General features: G+C 44.4%; 1 protein-coding gene and 1 long non-coding RNA gene across 5 annotated transcripts in view; one reads left to right on the forward strand and one right to left on the reverse strand.

Annotated features, from left to right (window-relative positions):
- Positions 1-758: 758 nt before the first annotated feature.
- LOC123372419 lies at positions 759-22,771 on the forward strand. Of its 3 annotated transcripts, XR_006580279.1 has the most exons (5): positions 759-1,027; positions 22,194-22,231; positions 22,360-22,525; positions 22,623-22,670; positions 22,748-22,771. It is a non-coding gene; the product is annotated as an uncharacterized LOC123372419 (long non-coding RNA). The 3 variants fall into 3 exon arrangements; XR_006580278.1 differs by having other exon boundaries at positions 22,194-22,525; XR_006580277.1 differs by lacking the exon at positions 759-1,027 and adding an exon at positions 4,128-4,278 and having other exon boundaries at positions 22,194-22,525.
- Positions 22,512-25,213, reverse strand: part of LOC123372418 — a 30,274-nt gene continuing 27,572 nt past the window's right edge. For both annotated transcript variants that reach the window (XM_045020495.1, XM_045020494.1), the window contains one exon: positions 22,512-23,372. In XM_045020495.1, coding sequence (XP_044876430.1) covers positions 23,187-23,372 — 186 coding nt within the window. In that variant the 3' untranslated portion in view covers positions 22,512-23,186. The remainder of the gene's footprint in view (positions 23,373-25,213) is intronic.

Genomic DNA, 25,213 nt, shown 5'->3' on the forward strand with positions numbered 1-25,213 from the left:
GGTCTAAAAATCTGATTACTCCAAACCAAGGAGAGGGCATGTCTGGTTTTAAGAAACACCAAAAAGTGATTAGTAGGCAGGCCAGAATCCTCCAACTGAGCAAAAGATTTTAAAATGGCTACTTTATAAAGATCTCTAACAGTTAGACACTTGAGTCTCTCCACAGATGAAAGCTACCATCCATGAGAATTGTAGGCCAGATGGGATTATCCTACAGCAGTGCCTGCCTTGACAGGGTGTGATTAGAACACTGACATTGACTGGCTTTGTTCCAAATTATAGTCACCTGCTGAATAACAGTATGAGTCTGTGTTGTGTATAGTAGTACTTGTGGCACCTTAGAAACTAACAAATTTATTTGAGCATAAGCTTCTTCGGATGCTGTAGCCCACGAAAGTTTATGCTCAAATAAATTTGTTAGTGCCACAAGTACTCCTGTTCTTTTTGCGGATACAGACTAACACGGCTGCTACTCTGAAACCTGTGTTGTGTATGTTTTTTTCTGTAGGTAATAGTTTGAACATCCAGTCCCCCTCTAACTAAAGGCAAAGGAGTTTCCTAACATTGAACCCGTTTCTGACAGCTAATAGGTAAAAGGCTGTTGGGAGCCAGGGTGGCTTCCCTCCGAACCTGAGGGTAATGAGCCACTCTCTCAGCCTGAGTGGGCGGGGCCAGGCCAAGCTTACTCCACCCCCTGGAAGGGGAGGGGTGGAACAGGAAGTACAAAGGCTGGGCCCTTAGCCCAGTCAGAGCAGTGCCAGGGAGGGAGGCAGACGCAGATGCAGACCGCTGGCTGTTCCCGTCAGACCCCGCTGCCGTGCCAGGGGAGGCCCTGGACCAGGAGAAACCTGACCTGGAGGAAGGACTGGGGCTAAGGACTGCCTGCCGCCGAGTACCTGGAGGATCCTGATGCGGAGAGGGAGCTGGAGCTGCCAGCAGCTGAGTACCCGGATGAGCTGGAAGGACCGGAGGGACTCGCTTGAGCAACCGGGTAGGAAATAGCCCAGGGACAGAACTGCACACTGTGGTGAGTCTATTTGGTCAGCGTGTTGTGGAAGGACCCCTGCTGATCCAGTGGCGGGACCCTCACCCTGCCACTGTCAGGGCCCTGGGCTGGAACGCAGTGGAGTTGGGTGGGCCTGTGTTCCCCCCACCCTGGCCAACCCGCCTCGGGTAGCAGAACCCCGACAGGACTATAGACCAGGGGTAGGCAACCTATGGCACGGGTGCCGAAGGCGGCACGTGAGCTGATTTTCAGTGGCACTCACACTGCCTGGGTCCTGGCCACCAGTCCGGGGGGCTCTGCATTTTAATTTAATTTTAAATGAAGCTTCTTAAACATTTTAAAAACCTTATTTACTCTACATACAACATATTACAGACTTAGAAAGAGATATTCAAAAATGTTAAAATGTATTACTGGCACCTGAAACCTTAAACTAGAGTGAATAAATGAAGACTCGGCACACCACTTCTGAAAGGTTGCCGACCCCTGCTAGAGACCCTTGCCGGCGCTCCCTTGCCTGGGGGGCGCGCTAGAGACTCTTGCTGGCACCCATCCCTCTGCTAATTCCCTAGGGACAGACGGCCTGACTCCAGCCAGCCAGGGAGGCAGTAGCTCCCCACTGCCCCCTAGTGGTTCGGTGGGCCAACTGACACAGGTCACAAAGGCCCAAACATATAACAAAATATGGGGAAGTCCAGATCCACTATAGTAATAACTTATTTAGATCTATACAATGGGCCTATACCTAAGCATTCCAGATCATCACAGCTGTTAAAACACAAGGTGAGAGCCGAGGCACTCTTAAAGATGCACGTGGCTCATACCACAAAGTGCTTTGTAGCTCAAAACCAGCTCCTTAAATTACACCTAGAAGCAAATGAGAAGCAAGTACAATGTCAAGAGCACAGGTGTAATATACCCCATTTGAGAAGTGCTACTAACTGCACAGACAGATTCTGCTCTAGCTAATGTTTCCAGCTGATCTTCAGGTGCACACAGCTATAATATATTATGGAGGTGACAAAGGTGTGGATACCCAATGAGGCTACATCTGAAATAAAAGATCAAATCTTTGTCAAGCACTTGGCCTCTGCTGCCATATAGAAGCATCTGAGGATCCAACAAGACCTCCAGGTTGCAATTTTGAGTTAAGAAAAGGTAGGTGGAGTCGCCTCAATGGAGAGGACAGATTTCCTCAAGTTGTTTTCTACATCTTGTCAACATTACATATGTGTTAACTAGGTTAAGCTTCAGCCAGTGAGCTGGAATCCAAGCCCCAGTTTTGGCTAGACAATGGGAAAATCACTCATCATTCACTGTTTCAAATGAGTAAATAAAATGGAGACATAGAGCTGAACATCAGCGTAATGATCATGTGCTGATATTTGTATAGCAATTGCAATGCTCTATTGCTACTTCAAACATTTCTCTTGAGATAAAGTTTGAGGCTACTTATCTACTTATCTGTGGTGAAGAAAGTAATCAGATTGCTATGTAAGAACAAAGAAAACAAATGTTTGAACATCTTTCTCATTTAGAACAGTACATTTCCCCAGCATGAGTATGACAATTGTTATTAGGCTATTTTCATGATTTTTATTTCTATAATATCAGAATGACTAGACCATTGGTAAGAAAGGCCATAAAATATTTCCTTATCTATCTATCATACAAGGTCTTTGTGCAGTTTTTATTATTCTGTCAAAATATTATCATGTAGATAAATCTCAGTATCTGTTTTATACCTAGAGTAGCTCAAAATAGCCAAAAATCCTAGTTATTTTTTCCTGATGGCTATAAAAGCTGTAACAATTGTAATTTCCTTATCCAGAGTATTATTCAAAGTCAAAAGCATAGTGTATGGATATTAGAAATACTGCAGAGCATTCTGCCGCAGATTTTACTACAGTACTGGAGAAATGAGCTCTGGCTTGTGAGGACATGAGTTCTAATCCTAGCTCTGCCAGTGATTCATTGTTTGGCCTTAGGCAAATCACTTCACTTTTCTGCCTCAGTCACCCATTGTAAAATGAAGATAGTAATATTTACCTACCGACCTCACAAGAGTGTTGCGAGGATTAACTATTTAATAACTCTACAGAGTTTTGACCCTTTGAGGTGCTCCAAAAATGTTGGGTATTATTACAGTGTGTTATAACAACGTCATTGTCTATAAAACCATGCCTGCAACCACATTATTCTTTCACAATTCTCAGGCTGTGGAATAACTCATTGACTGGCATTTTTTCATCCAGCCAGTGTACTTTGAAGTACAGTGTATATCAGGGCAAATGTGGGGAAGCTGTACATCTTGAAAAAACATGGTGAGAATTGGAGGATGCATGTACATGACTCTGGATGGTACAGCTACTATTGTTGAAATAAGTATTTTATGAAATTAAGTATTTTATGTAGTTAAAAATCTTTCTACAGAGAAAGATAACGCTACACTGGACATAAATAGTACAGAACACATGGAATTAAAAAGAAGACAATCCAGGACTCATTTTTTTCAGCTATCCTGTTAGACCAGGATGAATTTAAACTAAACCATTTATATTCCAGCCCAAAACTTCAGTCCCTTTTGAATGGATTCTTCCTTCCAGCCTAGCATTTTCCTCTGCACCAGATGGATTTTTCCTCCTTGGGATGACCTCCTGTCTTCCTCCCATTCCTGAATTCTTAATAAAAGCAGCAAAGAATCTTGTGGCACCTTATAGACTAACAGACGTTTGGGAGCATGAGTTTTCGTGGGTGAATACCCACTTCGTCGGATGCATGTCATACTTGAATTCTTAATATTTGTCCTAAATGTGGCAACCCAACCAGCCCTAGTTCATTCTAGGAGAAGGCAGAATGACACCCATCAACTGTGCACCACATCACTTTCTTTTGTGTGGTTGCAGATTCACTGCTGAACATGGGATTCATCTGACCGTAAATATATTGTATTTATTTAATCCACACTACAGGCAACGATTTTTGTACTGTGTACACATTACTGTTTTGTGAGATCTTGTTGCCAAAATTATTGAGCAACCGTTCTGGTTAAGTCTGACATTAATTTTATCTTCAAGCTCTTTTAAATGCCATATAAAAGGAAAGAATATTTACTGGCCAGTTACTGCAATGCCTTCAGCCCTTTTTCTTTGCCAGAGTCATTGAATTTTGCAACTGCTTCTTATCAGCAGGGTTATGTATCCTTGGAACAATCACACATACTGAAAGAAACTGAGATTGGGACAGCTTGAAATCTGCTTCTTAGCAGAGAGGTGAGATCATGTTTTCCTCTATGTCTAAAACAGAAAATATAGGATCAGGATGTCAATGCTAGTCCTTACATCTACTTTATTAGGCAGTTATTACATTAACATAAGTGCTCTGAAAGACTCAGATACAGGGAAGAAGTATTCTCTAGTAATTAGGACAGGACTGGGTATCAGGAATTCTGGGTTCTGTTACTGATTGCCATTTACTCATGTGTGACTTTGGGCAAGTAGCTTAACCTCTCTGTGCCTGTATCTGTAAAAGGGTGCTAAATGCTTGCCTCAGAGTGTAGTGAGGCTTGCCTAATTGTTTGTGAAGATGTCTTTGAATGAAAAGCATTCTATACTTGCACAATCCTATTATATATCATATAAATGTATATTCTCATAACATTTGCTTTTCAATGAATTTCACAGTGAAAGGTTCCATTTTTGAGCTCCTAGTCCAGATATCAGAGTCCATAGTCTTCTCAAATACTATACATTTCAGTTGTAGATCCCTGTTGATGTAGAACTGGTTGACGTTTAAAGGTCACAGCTGAAAGTGAAGCAAAAAAGCAACTCAGAGCAGGAAGCTGTGTTAGTAACTTTCTACCAATAGTATTCCAGGCGAAGTAGTTAAGCTGCTTGAGGGATTTTGCAAATCCTTTAGTGAAGTGGCAGTGAAGCAGAAGAATACATGGCAGGAACTTGATAGCCAAGTTACAAGTACTACAGATCTGTGGGTATTTGTATCTTTTGAGTTCTGCATTTGTCTCACCAGTGACATCCAAGACAATGATAAAGGAATTGCAAATCATCACACAGTAAGCCAGCCTCCAAACACATGGAGCCACATTAAGGCCTCTGTTGTACATAAACACATAACCAAAAAGCTAGTGTTGAGAGTGGAATCACAGGGTATGGCTTTTTTGTCTCACTCCCAGCTCCCTCAACATCTGTAGAATTGTCTGTGGCCAGAGCAACAAATTTCTACGTTAAGAATTGGGGTCACAGGGACTGATCTGCACATTTTAGCATGGGCCCCCTTTTATCTGTCTCCAATTATTCCTCAAGGATAAGAGCATTTTGTGCGAGGAGCAACGTATATAGGATGATGCAGCCAGGGTGAAAACAGGCCTATGCTAGCCCTTGTTTTGTAGACTTTATTTGCCATTGTGACAGTGCTGATATTAAAAGAGCGTGGATCTTGAATTTGTCTCTTTGACTTTTCTTGGAAACATGGAAAATTCCACGAGCCTTTGTGCTTGATTTGACCTACATCATTACAAGTAACACTTATTTTTATGTGCAAAATCAAGAGGAGGGAACATTCTGTCAGGAGAAAACATCAGAAGACACCTTTTTTGGCAAGGGATGCAAGTTCAGGTCATTGTTTCTGGGCTGGTAAGAACTAGGTGTCCCTCAGATGCAAGCACAGCCAGCCCTTGGAGAAGATTGTTCACACATCTGTCCTTCTGTCGAACGAAGGGCTGCCTTTGAAAACAGATAATAAATTTGAGAATCTTCTCCTCTTTATTCAATCCTTGCTTGTATTTAATCCTCTCTGCATTTGTTCTTCATGACCGTTTAGTTTCTGTCCTCTCTCGCTTCACATTTTCCCCTTTTCACTCAATTTTGTCAGATTTTTTTACATTTTTCTCTCCTGCATTTCTGAATCCCTTTTTTCCAACCCTTCCCTCATGTCTGCAAGATAGAAGAAGTGCACTTACCAATGGAACAGCTGCAGAGGGACATTAACTAGCATTTTAGTCAGTTTTTCTCAGCAGTTCTTGAGTGCATTTGCTCTGAAAACAGAATTTGCCTTACAGCATGCTATTTAGAGAACCAGACTGGAATAATAAAATCTGGCGGCTACATTAGCGCTTCAAAGCGCTGCCGCGGCAGAGCTCCCGCAGCAGCGCTTTGAAGCGCTAAGTGTAGTCAAAGCACCAGCGCTGGGAGAAAGCTCTCCCAGCGCTGTCCATACTCCACCTCCCTATGGGGAATAACGGACAGCGCTGGGAGCCGCGCTCCCAGTGCTGGGGCTTTGACAAACAATACTAGCACAGCAGGTACATGCAAAGCACTGAAGTGCTAGTATTGTTTGTGGCACTTGCTGGTGGGCTGAATTACAATACAGTCTTAAACTGATCAAGTAGAATGCACCCAGCCAGTGGGCCAGAATTTTGATGCCTATGAAGGAAAACCTATTTGTTAACAATATTGACTATCCAGATAGTAATCATATATACAACTCATATGTACAGTATTACCTGATTTATTTCATTAGGTATATTTATTTTTGAATATTTTTGGAATAATTTATTTCTACTGTGCATTGTTTTCTTTCTTAAATATACTATTTAGTCATTTTTTCTATTGACAACTGATTTTGTAATAGGTGTTATACACAGATGTGCAGAATTCAGTGCTTTATACAATGGAATGTGCTATGTTATATTCTGTATGTCCTAGAAATATGAACTAGGACTGTCGATGAATCACAGTTAACTCACGTGATTAACTCAAAAAAATTAATCGTGATTAAAAAAATTAATAGCAATTAATCAGTTTTAATCACACTGTTAAACAATTGAATATCAATTGAAATGTATTAAATATTTTGGATATTTTTCTCCATTTTCAAATATATTGATTTCAGTTACAATACAGAATACAAAATGTACAGTGCTCACTTTATATTTTTATTACAAATATTTGCACTGTAAAAATGAGAAGAAATACCATATATACTCATTCATAAGCTGAATTTTTTAGTAAAAAAGGAAAGCACCAGAGAAGGGGGTCGGCTTATGAACGGGTATAGAGAGGGAGAGGTGGGACACAGCCCCTCCCCCCAGGAGAGGGAGCAAGGAGAGGCAGCACAGCCAGCAGATCCACAAGGGAAGAGGCGGGGCCAGAGTCTCTCCACTTCTGGCTACTCTGCTCTCCCCTCAGCCTCCAAAGCAGCTGCAGCTCCCAGGGCTGGGTGGCTGCAGCCATGCCGCTCGGCCCAGCCCCCCAGAGCAGGCTGTGGCCGCGCTGCCTGGTGTAGCGGCACAAATGGCAATGCTGCACTTTTGCAACTAGTTGCAGTTTCCGCCATGCAAAAGCGAAGGTTACTGGGCATGCTCAGTTTGGGAATTGGGAGAGGAAGCTTTTTGTGTCGTAACACCAGCCCGCTGGAGCATGGTGCGGCCGTGCCACCTGGCCCAGCCTGCTGGAACATGCTGCAGCCGCACTGCCCAGTCTGCCGGAGCAGCTCCAGCCAGGCCAGAGACATCCTCCCCTGACTCTCCCCAGATAAGGTGTGAAGGGATGGGATACGGAGAGTCGGGGGGGTCCCGGGCTAAGAGTGGGGTCACGTGGGGAGTGGTCACAGGGGTTACTCCCTGACCCCCAGCATCTCCCCCCAAAAAACATTTCCCCACGAGTTGCTGTCCCAGCCCATTAGGGTAAGCATTTGACGCACCGGGACACTTTGTTTACTTAGGTTTACCTCTGTGCCTGCAGACGCTCGAAGTAAACAAACCATCTCGGCCCACCAGCAGCTTATCCTGATGGCCCGAGAGCCAAAGTTTGCTGACCCCTGAATTATAGTGTCGGCTTATGAATGAGTCCTAAAAATTTTCTATTTTTCCATCTTCGGGGTAGGAGGGGGGGTCAGCTTATAAACGATCAAGTATATACGGCAGTATTTTTCAATTACCTCATACAAGTACCATATTGCAATCTCTTTATTGTGAAAGCGCAACTTACAAATGTAGAATTTTTTTTATATATAACTGCATTCAAAAACAAAATAATGTAAAACTTTAGAGCCTACAAGTCCACTCAGTCCTACTTTTTGTGCAGCCAATCGCTAAGAGAAACAAGTTTGTTTACATTTATGGAGCTAATGCTGCCTGCTTCTTATTTACAATGTCACCTGAAAGCGAGAACAGACATTTGCATGGAACTTTTGTAGCCTGCATTGCATGTTATTTACGTGCCAGATACGCTAAACATTCGTATGCCCCTTCATGCTTTGGCCACCATTCTAGAGGACATGCTTCCATGCTGATGACACTCATTAAAAAAAAAAAGTGCGTTAATTAAATTTGTGACTGAACTCCTTGGGGGAGATTTGTATGTTTCCTGCTCTGTGTTTTACCTGCATTCTGCCATATATTTCATATTATAGCAGTCTTGGATGATGACTCAGCATGTTTGTTTTAAGAACACTTTCACTGCAGATCTGACAAAACGCAAAGCAGGTACCAATGTGAGATTTCTAAAGATAGCTACAGCACTTGACTCAAAATCTGAGAGGTACAGGGTGTGGAGCATGCTTTCAGAAGTCTTATAAGAGCAGGGCCGGCCTTAGGCACAGGCCAACTGGGCAAAAGCCCAGGGCGCCATTATAAACAGGGTGCCTCAGGGGTTGAGGTGGGGTGGGGGGAGGAGGAGCACTGATGTCCTGGTGTTCCCACCCCCTCACCCTTGTACCCCATCTCTGCAGAGCAGGGTGGTGGGACAGAGCCCACCAAGAGTGGGATGGAGCTGCTGGCGGCTTCTGCTGTGTCTGAAGGAGCTTTACTTCAGACTGAGTGCTGCTCTCTTAAAGGGCCGTGCCCGTTCTCTCACACACTCCCCCAGCTCACACACTCCCTGAGCTCGCACACTGTCTCTTTCACACTCACCTGTTAGGGTTCCTTCCCCACTCTGAATTCTGGGGTACAGATGTGGGGACCCGCATGAAAGATCCCCTACGCTTATCTTTAACAGCTTTGGTTAAAAACTTTTTTCCAAGGCACAAATTCCACGTTGTCCTTGAACAGTATGCTGCCACCACCAAGTGATTTAGACAAAGAATCAGGGAAAGGACCACTTGGAGTCCTATTCCCCCCCAAATATTCCCCCAAGCCCTACACCCCCTTTCCTGGGGAAGGCTTGAGAATAATATCCTCACCAATTGGTACAGGTGAACACAGACCCAAACCCTTGGACTTTAAGAACAATGAAAAATTAATCAGGTTCTTAAAAGAAGAATTTATTTAAAAAAAGATAAAATAATCACCTCTGTAAAATCAGGATGGAAGATAACTTTACAGGGTAACAAAAAGATTAAAACACAGAGGATTTCCCCTCCAGGCAAAACTTTAAAGTTACAAAAACAGGGATAAACCTCCCTCTTATCATAGGGAAAATTCACAAGCTAAAACAAAAGATACCCTAATGCATTTCCTTGCTATTACTTACTATTTCTGTAATATTAGATGTATCATTTCAGTGGGAGCTGGATTACTTGCTTGGTCTCTCCCTTTGTCTCCGGGGAGAACACACACAGAGCACAAAACAAAGACACTACCCCCCCATTTGAAAGTATCATCTTTCCCCATTGGTCCTTCTGGTCAGGTGCCAACCAGGTTATCTGAGCTTCTTAACCCTTTACAGATAAGGAGGGATTTTATGCTACCCATAGCTGTACGTTTATGACACCCCCCAACACATACTTATATTGTTGGTATTTCCTGCAATGCACATACATTGTCTGTAATTTTATTCTTTCAGAGTGCTGTTATTTTAGTTTTTTGACTGGTCTATGCATTTCATAATTTTATTTCTCTCTTATGCTTAAATTTCATTCTTTGAGTAGTGAGTTCTAAAATGCCTAACTTGTCCTGGCTGGAGTAATTATCATTATTACTTATCATATCATGCTTTGTCATTCATTATTTAAAGTGGCACAATCAAATAATACTATCCTTCTAGAATGTAACTTTAGCTTGTACAAACCTTAGCAGTTCTAGTTTAAAAAACATTAGCTAAACATGTAACTTTAGACATTTGGCAGATGAAGGTCGCTTATCTGTAAAATAACTTCAAATTTTCATGAAAATGAATGCAGTTCCAACTATGATACCAATAGCAATGATGGAGTCAAATGTTAGTGAGGCACATACATGAACGTGAGCGGTAAACATAAATGCCAAAATAATGAGAAAAATAAATTCCCTTTCTTAATAAAAGAGGGGAAAAAACCTTAATCACATATGTTAAAATTATGTTTTTAGTGAAAAACAATTGACTAAAATAGAGTAGATAATGGCAGTAACACAGAGTATGTCTGCTAGAGAAAGTAAGCAGATTTTATTTTTCTCTACTAAAGATAGTATAGCAAAGTATCCAACATGTTTCTGATATCTGTGTTAAAGCTCCAGAATTGATACCTCAAGGTTTGGGATCAGGAATATCTTGCTGTATTATCTCCTGATTGTTCTAAATTGACATATAAACTTTAAACATGGCTTTAATTGGAGTTTGTATATAGTTTTTCTTTCTTTATATAACAATTAGATTGTTCCTGTCAGCTAATTCCTAAATTATTATCTGCAAAAACCTTAGAGTTTTCAGGTGCTCAAGTAGTCCCTGGAATCATGGTTAAAGTTTCCTCCCACACCCGAAAATCTGAAATGGTGCCCTGGTGAGTCAGGAGTAGCCAGAGGGCTGCAGGAGGGCCATGGACTCTGGCAAGATGCATCCCCCGTGTGACAGCATGAAGCCCGCCTTGAGCCACAACCTGAGCACCAGGCACCACAAGTCACAACAGCAGCATCACAGAAGTAAGATTGTCAGTACACTATATACCAGGGATGGGCAAACTTTTTGGCCGAGGGCCACATCGGGGAATAGCAATTGTATGGCAGGCCATGAATACTCACAAAATTGGGGCTGGGGTGCGGGAGGGGATGAGCACTGTGGTTGTGGGTGTGGGCTCTGGGGTGGGGCTGGAGATGAGGAGTTTGGGGTGTAGGAGGATGCTCTGGGCTGGGACTGGGAGATGAGGGGTTTGGAGGGTGGGAAGGGGATCAGGGCAGGGGTGTGGGAAGGGGTGCAGGTTCTGGCTGGGGGTGCAGGTTCTGGGGTGGGGCTGGTCATCAGAGGTTTGGGGTGCAGGAGGGTGCTCTGGGCTGGGATCGAGGGATTTGAAGAGCGGGAGGGGGATCACGGCTGGGGCAGGAGGTTGGGGTGTGGGAAGAGGCTCAGGGGTGCAGACTCCGAGTGGCACTTACCTCAAGCGGCTCTTGGAAGCAGTGGCATGTCCCTTTTCTGGCTCCTATGTGGTGGCACGGCCAGGCGGCTCTTCATGCTGCCCCATCCGCAGGCACTGCCCCTGCAGCTCCCATTGGAGCATCAGAAAGGGCCATTGGAGTGCGTAGGAGCTGGAGCTAGGCCATGCCACAGCTTCCGGGAGCCGCATGGTGCGGCCCCGATCCTGAAACCCAGCCAGAGCGCCGGAACAGGGCTGAGCCCAGTGGTGAGGTCCCGACCCTGCGCCCTGGCTGGAGCAGGGCAGAGTCACCGGTTTGGCCCATGACTCAGCACCCCGGCCGGAGCTCTGGAACTATGTGGTGCGACCCCCAACCTCGCTCCCCAGTGGGAGCTTGGGGGCTGGCTTAAAACAGCTTGTGGGCCGAATTTGGCCTGCGGGCCGTAGTTTGCCCACCCTGCTATATACCATGCCACCCCTACTTCTGTGCTGCTGCTGGTGCTGGTGTTGCCTTCAGAGCTGGGTGCCCGGCCAGCACCCGCCAGTATCAGGCCACCCTGCCAGTGCTTAATTTGTGCTGGGGCTGAACTCTGGCATCTTTCAATACAAATTAAACACTGGGGGAGGCAGCAGGACCCAGAGGTAAAGTGGCAGGGAGAGCCTGTGGGGGCGCAGAAGTGATGGGGTGTGGGGGCACCAAAATATGAGTTTGCCCAGAGTGCCATTTCCCCTAAGGCTGGCCCTGTGTAAGAGCAACACTGATGCAGAAACTACAGAACGCAAACCACCAAAAAAGAAAACCAACCTTCTGCTGGTGGCATCTGACTCCGATGATGAAAATGAACATGCGTCGGTCCACACTGCTTTGGATCATTATCGAGCAGAACCCATCATCAGCAGGGACGCAAGTCCTCTGGAATGGTGGTTGAAGCAAAGGAACATATGAATCTTCAGTGCATCTGGCACGTAAATATCTTGCAACCTCGGCTACAACAAAAAACTTGCGCACTTGCTTAAAATTGTCCCAATGGAGTCAAGCATCTGCTTTAAGAGCTTTGCTGAATAGGGCCTCAGTTAAGTTTTCATATAACTTGCCAGCAATATTTGAGAATCTCTACTTTGAAATTAAAGCAAAAAAATGGTGAAGAAACTTGTGCATGAAATCAGTGGCACTGGCAGACTAAGGAACAGACGCTAGCAGACCTGATTGCCAGGCTCCTGCTCTAAACACTAGATCACATTAATCCTTTTCAGTTAAATAGAGGCTTGAATGGACTGATTCCCTACCACATTGCTGTGATCTTTTTATGGTGAATGGATATAATGGAGTGAGCTTACATCATTCCTCTCTGTGAATGAAAAAATCAGGATGTCTCCAGAAGTTGCTGCCTGTTACTGGGAAGAGACATTCTTTCAGTGGCATAGTTATTTTGCTTTTGACAAAGTAATTATCAAAGTAAGAATTAAAATCTTGATGGCAAATGATGATTTGGCTTTATAACATCTTTTCCAATTAACTTCTTATTTTTTTTCTTTGTTCCAGCATGCTTTAGTTACACGTGTACTGTAAAGATCATAATGACTAATTGCCTCTAACAAGTTTCAGAGTAGCAGCCCTGTTAGGCTCCTATCTCTAACAAGAAGAACAAGTCAATTACTAGTTTTGTCAGAATACCAGACAGCATCTGGTATCATAAAATAAGAAACTTCATCTCTTTGTTTACATGACATTTAAACCGAGCCTCCCTTAGGCATACATAGCTGCATAGGTTTCAGAGTAGCAGCCGTGTTAGTCTGTATCCGCAAAAAGAACAGGAGTACTTGTGGCACCTTAAAGACTAACACATTTATTTTAGCATGAGCTTTCATGAGCTGCAGCTCACTTCCACCTTTTCATGTTCTCTGTATGTATAAATATCCCCTGTCTGTGTGTTCCATTCTATGCATCCGAAGAAGTGAGCTGCAGCTCACGAAAGCTCATGCTAAAATAAATTTGTTAGTCTTTAAGGTGCCACAAGTACTCCTGTTCTTTTTATAGCTGCATAGGGCACCCGAAAATGTGGGGCACCCCTGGGTCTTAGCGTCCACCCTTCTGCTCCTTCCTATACCTGTTCTGACCCTTCCTGCAGGCTCCCACAGCTAGCTTCTGCAGCCTGGTCACTCTTACTCCGGAGTGGATCTTATAACTTAAAAGTGAAAGCCTTCCAGCCTGCCAGACCTATTAGCACAACACTGAAACTGTTAAAGAGCATTCAAGTGGTAATGAAACCATTTAACAGGCATTTGCCAACCCCCAGGTATATACTGTCAGTTTCTGAATTTACTGACAAAGGGTATGGCTACACTTACAAATCTGCAGCGCTGGTAGTTGCAGCGCTGGTCATCCAGCTGTGCAGGGCCAGCGCTGGTGTGTGGCCACACTCACAGCTACCAGCGCTGCAGTGTGGCCACATTTGTAGCATTTGCAGCGCTGTTGGGAGTGATGAATTATGGGCAGCTATCCCAGCATTCAAGTGGCAGCAACCTGCTTTTCAAAAGAGGGGGGTGTGGGGCAGTGTGACAGGGACCGGGGGGGAGAGAGAGAGAGTGGATTTTTGGAACCGACACTGTGCAAAATCAGAAAAATTTCCCACCCCCTTACTGTTAACTGCAAACAACCTGCATCCAACATACTCCCCTCTGCCCCCTCCCCCCCGTTTCTCTCAAGCAAAGCAAACACTCAGCCCCTGCAGGGGTTATCTCATTTCATTGTTGACAGTAGTTACAGATTAATGACAGCAAACAGGAGCTATAAGCAGCTCCCGGTGCAGTGCACGGAGCCCGGAGCTCCGAATTGACAACAAAACAAAGAGAGGCTGCATAACAAAACAAAGGGAATAATTTAGTTAAAAGCATTCTGGGATACTCCTTATACCCTGGAGGCCAATAACAGCGCTGGTGAGTGTCCACACTTGATGACCAGCGCTGCAGAACCAGCGCTGCAACCCTTATACCCCAAGCAGACCTGGGTGTACGGCCAGCGCTGCAGCCAGGGAGTTGCAGCGCTGGTTGTGCCCTGCAAGTGTGGACAGGGTGTAATTGCAGCGCTGGAAAGCCTCTACCAGCGCTGCAACTTGCAAGTGTAGCCAAGCCCAAAAACAGTAGTGCATTACTGTACTATTTACTCGGAACATGTTAGTTTACAGGACCTTAGCTTAAAATTTGCTTAAAAAACATTTCATTAGTGTGTTGCTGAAGATGATAAAGGGTATGGCTACACTTACAAATCTGCAGCGCTGGTAGTTGCAGCGCTGGTCGTCCAGCTGTGCAGGGCCAGCGCTGGTGTGTGGCCACACTCACAGCTACCAGCGCTGCAGTGTGGCCACATTTGCAGCATTTGCAGCGCTGTTGGGAGTGATGAATTATGGGCAGCTATCCCAGCATTCAAGTGGCAGCAACGTGCTTTTCAAAAGAGGGGGGTGTGGGGCAGTGTGACAGGGACCGGGGGGGGGGGGGGAAGAGAGAGTGGATTTTTGGAACTGACACTGTGCAAAATCAGAAAATTTTCCCACCCCCTTACTGTTAACTGCAAACAGCCTGCATCCAACATACTCTCTTTCCCCCCTCTGCCCCCTCCCCCCGTTTCTCTCAAGCAAAGCAAACACTCAACCCCTGTGAATGACTCCTTTTCTCGCTGCTGGTCAAGCAAAACACAAACACTCAACCCCTGTGAATCACACAGGGAGGAGGATCTCATTTGATTGTTCACAGATTGATCACAGCAAACAGGAGCTGATAAGCAGCTCCAGTAGAGCAGCTCCGGTAGCAAGGGAGCTCTGGAGGTTCACAACAAAACAAAGAGAGGCTGCATAACAAAACAAAGGGAGTAATTTAGTTAAAAGCATTCTGGGATACACCCTTATACCCTGGAGGCCAATCACAGCGCTGGTGTGTGGCCACACTTGATGACCAGCGCTGCAGCACCAGCGCTGGAATCCTTATTCCCCATGCTGAGTGAGGTGTACGGCCAGCACTGCAGCCAGGGAGTTGCAGCGCTGGAAGTGCCCTGCAGGTGTGGCCACTTACTAATTGCAGCGCTGGAAAGCCTCCACCAGCGCTGCAACTCGCAAGTGTAGCCATACCCAGCATCTCATCTCTAAAAAATCCTTGGAGAGCCCTTAAAGGGACAACACCCCTTTCCTGGCAGATAGCTGGATACTTCTGACTATTTGATTAACTTGTTTTAAGAGAACCCTCTAGCAAAATCAGTTCCTTAGTAAGATATAAAATCCTTTGTTATGGCTAAAATCTTTGGAAACATATTTTTTAAAGTTGGTGAAATTTCATAAACATGTCTATTGTTATGGAGATCACACAAAGTAAATTAGTGTTCCCTTTTTCTAAAAGCAATGAACACTGTTATGAACACACTAAACCACTGACTCATTAATTTAAAATAATGTTTGTTTCAGTGAGTTAAATATGTAATAATCTGTAATTACTTTATGAAGGTTTAAGAGTACATTTAAAATATAAAATCATCTTAGAAATACTGATTAAGGAAATGTAAAACAGAGAAGAGCTGCGTCATGTATTCCATAATATTTAATGTTGTATTCAGCAGGACAGCTGACTTACCCTTACTACAAAGTTTTTGCAAATAAATCTCGGACACACTTTAGTGTATAACACAAAAACTGTGGCTGACATTTTTTATTCCCAAGTTTAGTGCTTTTAATTAGGTCCCTTCTGCATGTCCAGTCTTCACCTACTGGCATGCAGTGGAACACATGCTCCATTTTCTCTAGAAAGAAATTGCAGAAGAGTGGTTGTTTTTTTTTTCAAATGTCATTTGCTTCATTTGGGTTCAGGGATTTGGCTGGAAGGGGGTGATCAGGGAGGGAGAGGGAAGAGAGCAGGAAGACAGTTGAGAGAGGGCAGTGCCTGGGCAGAGTGGGGGCAGGGCCGGAGGCAGAGCAGGGGTGGAGTATGGGCGTGGCCACAGGTGGGCTGGGGAGCTGGCCTCCCCAAGCGGCAGCTTCACCCACCGCCCATGACAGCAGGTAAGAGCAGGTTGGCTCCCGCCCACCCAGTGCGCACTGCAGTCTCCTTAAGCAGGAGCCATATTCACAGAGCCAAATGTGCTGGTGCCACACATTCTGTGTGAGGGAGAGGCTACGGGGTCTCTACAGGGCACTGTGACTCTCCGCCACTGTGAGGTGGGTCTGGTGGCTTGGTATCCTTTGCTGCCTTGTCCCTTCCCCCCGCTCCTCTCCCCCCTCCCGGGCTGTGAGCCCGGGCTACCATCTGGCATAGGGGCTCCAGTTTAATAATACTGTGTAGGGCCCCATAAATCCTAAGGATGGCCCTGCATTTAAAATGAAGTTCCAATACACTTATGAAAAGTGCCCAGTTTATTAAAAACATTTGATTTAGATGAAAAACTTTATACCAAATATCTGTTTGTAATAGTACATGCAAAGTAAAGTGTTGTTTATCACATTGTTACAGATCTACCAATAATATTTCCAGAACTATATGAGATTTTACAACTCTATTTAACTATTGAATGCATAAAATATATATTTTTCATACTGTTAAATGTTAGGGCTTAAATTTTCAAAAGTTACCACTAATTCTGGTTGCCTAATTTGTGCCTGATTTTCATATGTGCTCTGCCTTAACACATCTGAAAAATCAGACCCTAAGTAAATCAAGTTGCGCCCTCAGAATCACTTGGCACTTTTGAAAGTGTTGGTTCACATTTTTTGCATACATAAATTAGATCAGCTTTCAGCAATTCACTTATTTTACTATGAATTCTGTTTACAGATTATGTTAATGAAGTTACCATTTGCTCTGTGTTTTCTCGAAGGTTATAAGTGAAATTACAATGTCCAAAACCAATATCTATCTAAATCCTTACAGGAACTACCAATGCTGTGTTTTATACTTGCTTATTTCCTTAAACATAAAATGTGATTTAAAAAGAAAAAGCCTTAGTTTGTTAAATATTTGAAGTAGGCTGTCAATTAATCGCAGTTAACTCATGTGATTAACTCAAAAAATTAATTGTGATTAATCTCACATATAACAATAGAATACCAAATGAAATTTATTAAATATTTTTGGATGTTTTTCTACATTTTCAATACTGATTTCAATTACAACACAGAATACAAAATATACAGTGCTCACTTTATATTATTATTTTTTATTACAAATATATGCACTGTAAAAATGATAAACAAAAGAAATAGTATTTTTCAATTCACCTCAGACAAGTACTGAAGTGCAAGCTCTTTATTGTGAAAATGTAACTTACAAATGCAGATTTTTTTTGGTTACATAACTGCACTCAAAAACAAAAATGTAAAACTTTAGAGCTTACAAGTCCACTCTGTCTTAGCGATTGACAGAATAAGAAGTAGGACTAACAAGTTTGTTTACATTGAGGGAGATACTGCTGCCTGCTTCTTATTTACAATGTCATCTGAAAGTGAGAACAGGCATTCGCATGGCACTTTTGTAGCCAGCATTGCAAGGTATTTACATGCCAGATATGCTAAACCAGGCCTGCACAACATGCGGCCCGCAGAGCCTCACTGTGCGGCCTGCGGGGGGATTCTGAATCCCCTACACACAGCGCTCTGCGGGCAGCCCAGAGCCCTTTGAATCTCAGCCGCGGCTGGGAGTCAGAGGGCTCTGCGCTGCCTGCAGCCGCGGCTAGGAGTCAGAGGGCTCTGCACTGCCTGCAGCCGCGGGGAACCCAGAGCCCTTTAAATCCCAGCCGTGGCTGGGAATCAAAGGTCTCTGCGCTGCCCGCGGCGGGGGGAACCCAGAGCCCTTTAAATCTCAGCCGCCGCCGGGAGTCAGAGGGCTCTGTGCTGCCCACGGCCGCGGGGAGCCCAGAGCCCTTTAAATCCCAGCCGCGGCCGGGAGTCAGAGGGCTCTGGGCTGCCTGCAGCCGCGGGGAACCCAGAGCCCTTTAAATCCCAGCCGCGGCGGGGAAATCAGAGGGCTCTGCGCTGCCCGCAGCCGCGGGGAGCCCAGAGCCCTTTAAATCCCAGCCGCGGCGGGGAAATCAAAGGACTCTGCGCTGCCCGCAGCGGAGGGCAGCCCAGAGCCCTTTGAATCCCGGCCCGCGGCCGCTGATTGCCCCCTCCACGGACCCCTGCCCTAACTGCCCCCCAGGACCCCCACCCCTGTATCTAACACAGCTGGTCCTTGTCTCCTGATACCCCTCTCCTAGGACCCCACCCCCTATCTAAATGCCGCTGCTCCTTGTCCCCCTATTGCACCCTCCCGAAATCCCTCCCCCTAACTGCCCCTTGGGACCCCAGCCCCCATCTAAGCCTCCCTTCTCCTTGTCCCCAACTGCCCCCTCCTGAGATCCCCCAACTTCCGCTCAGGACCTCACCCCCACCTGTCCCCTGATGAACCCCTGAGACTCCCATGCCTATCCAACTGCTGCCTGTCCCCTGACTGCCCCCCTGAACCTCTGCCCCATCCAACCCCCCCTGCTCCCTGTCCCTTGACTGCCCCCCGGAACCCCCTACCCCTTCTCCAACCTCCAGCCCCCTTACCGTGCCACTCAGAGCAGCGTGTCTGGCTCCATGCAGCTCCAGACACATTGCTGCCATGCTCCCCCGCGGAGCCCACAGGCCCCGCCCCCCAGCACCTGCCTTCCAGATTTGAACACCTCAAAATTCAGGAGTGCTCAAGCTCAGTTTGGGCAGCTGTTACTTCGTTTCTCCCAAATCAAATATACTGATCCACTGTAACTTGCTGTAGAAAAAGTAGGATAAAATTGAGCAAGAAATGCTTATTAGGACTGGAATTTCTATTTTCAACAGCCATTGCCTTTTTGTTTGTTTAAAAGGAAGACAGTGATATTGTATTGGCAAATTCCCCATAGAAAGAAAGAGTGGAACAAAAGAATAATAAAGGCACCTCAACTTTTCCTCATTTATGGAGGACAGTCTTATAATATGCATCCAGATATCCTCCAATCACACAAGCTGAAAATTGTTCCACTTTACTGCAGCTCTGTAACCAGTAACCAGTCCTGTCTGTGTTTTGTGCACATCCAAAATTCCGGCTGAATGACCCGCCCTGGGAGCGAGTTACCAGTGATCCAGGGCTGGGGTGGGGGGGCACTGGTGGGGGAGCCCAGTGCTGGGGCAGCAGCAGGGTGGAGGGAGGGCACTGGTGGGGAGGAAAGGGGGAAGCCCAGCGCTGGGGCGGCAGGGGGTGTGGGTGGGGGGAGAGCCCAGGACTGGGGCAGCAGGGGGGCACAGGGGGGAGCCCAGGGCTGGGATGGGGGGCAGCCAATTTTTGTTTTGCTTGGGGCAGCAAAAAACCTAGAGCCGGCCCTGCCGGGTTCCCCCAGCCGCCGGAGCCCCGGGCCCTTTAATTTGCCCCTGAGGGCTCCCAGCCACCTCTTCAGCTGGGAGCCCCTGGTTGATTTAAAATAAAGTATCACCTCCCCACCCCCAACCTTCCTTTTTGGCCCACAGCTGTTTTGGTGGGGTGGCGCTGGGGAAGGAGGGTTTGTTTCCGCAGGGCTGGGCGGCCCTGGGGCGGGGTGTTTCTGCGGGGCCAGGAGGTTTCGGCCCTCGGCTGTTTTCTTTGGAGGAATGTGGCCCTCGCCGCTTTACGAGTTGTGCAGGCCTGTGCTAAACATTCGTGTGCCCCTTCCATGCTTCGGCCACCATTCCAGAGGACAGGCTTCCATGGTGATGATGCTCATTAAAAAAATAATGTATCAATTAAATTTGTGACTGTACTCCAGGGGGAGAGGGGGAAGAACTGCATGTCTCCTGCTCTGTTTCACCCACATTCTGCATATATTTCATGTTATAGGAGTCTATGTTTGTTTTAAGAATACTTTTACAGCAGATTTGATAACACACAAAGAAGGTACCGATGTAAGATTTCTAAAAATAGCTACAGCACTAGACCCAAGGTTTAAGAATCTGAAATGCCATCCAAAATATGAGGGGAACGAGGTGTGGAGCATGCTTTGAGAAGTCTTAAAAGAGCAACATTCTGATGCGGAAACTACAGAACCCAAACCACCAAAAAAGAAAATCAACCTTCTGCTGGTGGCATCTAACTCAGATGATGAAAATGAACATACATCAGTCCACACTGCTTTGGATCGTTATCAAGCAGAACCCATCATCAGCATGGAAGCATGTCTTCTGGAATGATGGTTGAAGCATGAAGGGACATCTGAATCTTTAGCGCATCTGGCACGTAAATATCTTGCAACGCCAGCTACAACAGTGCCAAGTGAACGCCTGTTCTCACTTTCAGGTGACATTGTAAAAAAGCAGGCAGCATTATCTCCTGCAAATGGTAATCAACCTTGTTTGTCTGAGTGATAGGACTGAGTGGACTTGTATGCTCTAAAGTTTTACATTGTTTTATTTTTGAATGAAGTTTTTTTTGTACATAATTCTACATTTGTAAGTTCAACTTTCATTATACTTGAATGAGGTGAACTGAAAAATATATATTTTTTTACAGTGCAAATATTTGTAATAAAAATAAATATAAAGTGAGCACTGTACACTTTGTATTCTGTGTTGTAATTGAAATTAACATATTTGAAAATGTAGTAAACAACCAAAATATTTAAAATAAATGGTATTGTTTAACAGCGCAATTAATCACAATTAATTTTTTTAATCGCTTGACATCCCTAATTTGAAATAGGAGAGAGTGGAAAAAATGAGGCTGTGTAGTAAAGAATCCAAGTGCAAGATAACTACATACTGTACATGTGGCACCACAATTCAAACTTTTACTACGGGCCCGATCCAAAGGCCATAGAAGTCAGGAAGAATTTTTCCAGTGACTTCAACTCACTATCAGCTTCATTCTAAGACCAGTGAAGGAGCAGTTCCACGAATTTAGCCACTAGAGGGAGTGTTTTGTACATGAATGGGACCATCGTATTGCTAATATGAATCTAATATTAATCGGTGGCACAACAGGCTCTAAAGGCACAGAATGAATCCAAAATACCTCTACTTGGAAGCACTTTTCAAATATTCAAACTGAATTAGGGTCTTTGTTCTCCTGCCCTCTCTCTCAACATAAATGTATTGTGAGATACTGTTGTGTAATGACATTTAGTTTAATTCATGGGTGTGCAACATAATAGATAGTTCTAGTTATCAATTAGTCACTCAAGTCTGTTTCATCCCATGAAGATTTCAAATCATGAAGACCCAATGCAATGCACATTGAAGCCAATGGCTGTCTTTTACTGATTTAAATGGTGTCTAAGCAGACACCTGATCTATAAGAATTTTTAGTCAAAACGAAGGGGTTATGTCAGAATCTCTTAATTGTTTATTAAGCAGCAAAAGTTCTTTGGTTTCTTCACAGGTTTGGCACACATTCTCACTATTTAAAGAGTATAACGGTGTTAGCCGAGCAGTAGCATTATGCATGGCTATGTGGGAAAATTAAGTTCTGTTTCTGTTCTTGCATGGTCTCACACAACTTCGAAGCCTTTTCTACTAGAGAATTGCTTGGTTGCAACTTGGCCTAGTATGATCGAGTGTTCACATTAGGTTTCCTGCTTCAGGTGCACATAGTATACTATATCCGCACAGAACACTCTCTGCAAATGTTGTGGGACCTGTGCATTGTTTCACCAAACCTGCAGTTCCAGGTATAGTACCCTGGAGCAGATGCATAATGTCTGATATTTAAGGCCTGGTTCGCTGTTTTGTAGTCATTTACACCAGAGCAAAATGAGTTTAAGTGGTTATGAAATCAAATGGTAGTGTTTTACACCTACTTTACACTGGGTGAATAACTAAGTAAGGTGCTGGGAAATGGAGAATCAGAGCCATGATGTCTAGATCCACTACTTCATATTTTTTGTTTGTACTTTTGCCTATTTCAGATGGCTCTGTCCTGCACAAGGCCTACTGCAAACCCAAGGTAAGAAGCTTGAGTTTAGTCTTTGAATTCATTTATTCAGACACTTATTTCAATTTTTGTTTGTACTGTTTTGTACTTTGCTCTGTACCTGAGCTAAAGATTTCCTTCTCTATTGTGTTTCCCTCTAGGATCGAGTTGGGAATTGACCAGACCAAAGTTCACAGGGAGCACATCCTTCCATGATGACCAATCTGCCCTCTTCCGGCTAATGCAGTGGAATTCTCAGGCCATGCAGCTGTTTTTTTTTGGTGGGGGTGGAAAGATGAAGAATGGGAGCTGGAGTAGCTTGGAGAGGTAAATGGATTTACTTGTGGCGGTGGTAAAGAAGGTGGGATAGCTTTGCTGTTAGCCTTTAACTACTAGCCCTCTGTCCTTACGCTCTTTTTTTCAGATCTCCAGGGTGGGAGCAGAATGGCTGGTGCAGCAAAGCCTCAGTAAAGTAAGTACATTGTACACACACATTCACGTATATGTAGTGGCTGCTGAATAATTATTTCTCTCTCTCATGTTTTTCAGGTGAATTCATGTGCGACATCTAAGAAATAGTTTCTCATTACAAAATGTAATATTAAAAGTGTTTTCTATTTTATCTTTTCTGTGATTCTCTTTTCCTATTTTTGGGTCCCTACTGTTATGTTCCCCACTTCCCAAATCAGCCTCCTTTAAAGTATAAATATAATGTCAAGAAATTGCTTTTTTCTAAAACACTGCTCGCCATCCCCCCTCTAAGTTACATACTTCACTCAGGTACAGTATGTTTAAAACACAAAATGACTTCTCCCTTACACATCAAAAATAGTGAATCACGAAACAGAGGCTATAGAAAAACTTTATACAAAACTAAGGAACTTAATCTTCCCATGATCTCAATCTCCCTTCATTTCTATTTTGTATTGGCTCATTTATGGGGCTGTGTACATACTTGAGACATTGCAAAGGCCTGGGGAAGTATGTATCACACATATGCCACCTTGAAATAGAAGTCTTTTCCTGTATCAGCATCTGTTTCTTTCATCTTGCATAGGTCAACGGAGTCCTTGTTCACATGAAGGTAGTAGTTCTGATCCGTATAACACTGAAACCTAACTGAATCTTCTTGTTTGTAATGCATGATGAACAGCTGGTTTTCTTGTTCAGTCAACTATGAAAAACACACAAAGTGATGCATGTATAGTAAGGCCTGTGTTTCTAAAAGATCTCTGCCGTGAAAAGTCAAAAGAGAGATGCTGCTAACTTACTACATTTTAAAAAAATGTAATATTCTCCCTTTATCAGGTGAATTGCGCCTGTCAGTACAGAGTCTAAACCTATGAGCAGGGAAGGCCTGCTCACCTTTAGGACAATACAGAGATAGCTGTGAAAAACTTTCCTGCCAGATATCCAAGGCACTGGAGCTGGGTAGGCCCAAACACCTAAAGCAGTCTTCTGCCACCGTTAAGAGCAGCAACATTTTTCCTCAGGGCCATTTCTTTGCTCAAGACCCTTTCTGTTTTTCATCTTATTTTTTTCTTACCTTCTCTTCCTTCCTCTGCTGCCTTCAAGAACTGCCTCCAGCTGCTAATTTCAGGCCAAAGTTCTAAGAGAGGTGAAGACCATGCCACCTGCATCAGTGAGTGCACCTTCTCAGATGGGACTCATATGCTACACCTACCACTGCCAGATGCACCCCTCCCTTAATGCTTTTGATACCATAACACTGAGAAGAGAAGATGCAAAACAAAGAGAAACACACAGGTATGGGCTTGGCAGTCTCCCTCCCCCACCACACACACAGTCCGATGGCAGACTATTCCAGGCTCTGGTTCCAGTGAGTGCTCTCGGGTTTCCCATCCCTACTCCTTTAAGACCATCCTTGTAAATCCTCTCCATTCTCTCAAGGCTGGGGTCTAATATCTGATTGGACACCCTGTATCACTGGAATTGCCTGGCCCTATACTACATACCCCGAGAGCCCAACTGCCCTGGTTTTACTGCATGTACTTCCCTTGTGAGCAGTTCCCTCTGACTAAGATCATCCTGACCTGGCATTTCTTTATTTACACCAATGGAAAAGCAAATTAAAGTGTGGTAGATACCTCTTAAAATTGTCAAAGAGACTTCAGACCTCTGAAAGCTTTATCCTCCTCAGAAAGGGAAATTTTCCTCACCCTCTACTCCTTGGACTTCACTTTTTACTCTGTCTCTGATTCAGAGACTTGTTCCAGAAATGCAAAGCAAACTATTTTCTAGGACTTCTGTCCTAGAAAGAGAAAATGCTCCTAGGAACATCTTAAAATAGAAGGGCGGGGGGGGGGGGGAATAAACAAAACACAACCAACGTTTCCTGCTGTTCCTCTGTTTTCTCAGGCTACCAGAAAGATCAAGGGAGATCAAGTCAAAGTTATCATCACGCCTTTCTGGCTTAGGAGACATGCTCCTTCACATATTGGAAATGGCAGCTGTCCATCTTGGTCTTTTTCAATTTCTCCAAACCAACTTTTCTGGGACCAGTCCTATACCTGAACCCATGCAGTCTGAAACTTACTGCCTTTAAGTGGAGAGACTGACATTTAAATTTGCCTAGGCCTGAAAAAGGACTGTGTAGCTCAAAAGCTTGTCTTTTCTGCCAAATGAAGTTGGTTCAATAAAAGCCCACTTTGTCAATTTAAATTTGAAGACCATTAAGTTAACCTGATTTTGCCTTTGGGTGCTACCATAAAACTTCAATTTTCCACTGGATTAGAATGTCTGTTCAGAAAAAATATGCCAAAGCCACCAAACTAATGTATTTTTGTGTGTCCACAAAATAGCCATTATCCATTTCTACCTACAGGCCAGTTAAAAACGAGACTTTCTACACTGAAATGTGGTAAGCTGACACCCAGTTGTCCATACGTTCACAAGACATTACAATGTTGTTTCATAGTCGTCTACTGATACAGATTTAAATCTTAAGGTCCTGCAGTGGACTAGTTCATTCTGAATTTCTGGTTTATGTTTGGT

The sequence above is a fragment of the Mauremys mutica genome, chromosome 6 (assembly GCF_020497125.1).
Source record: "Mauremys mutica isolate MM-2020 ecotype Southern chromosome 6, ASM2049712v1, whole genome shotgun sequence".
In the NCBI taxonomy this organism is placed as follows: domain Eukaryota; kingdom Metazoa; phylum Chordata; order Testudines; family Geoemydidae; genus Mauremys; species Mauremys mutica.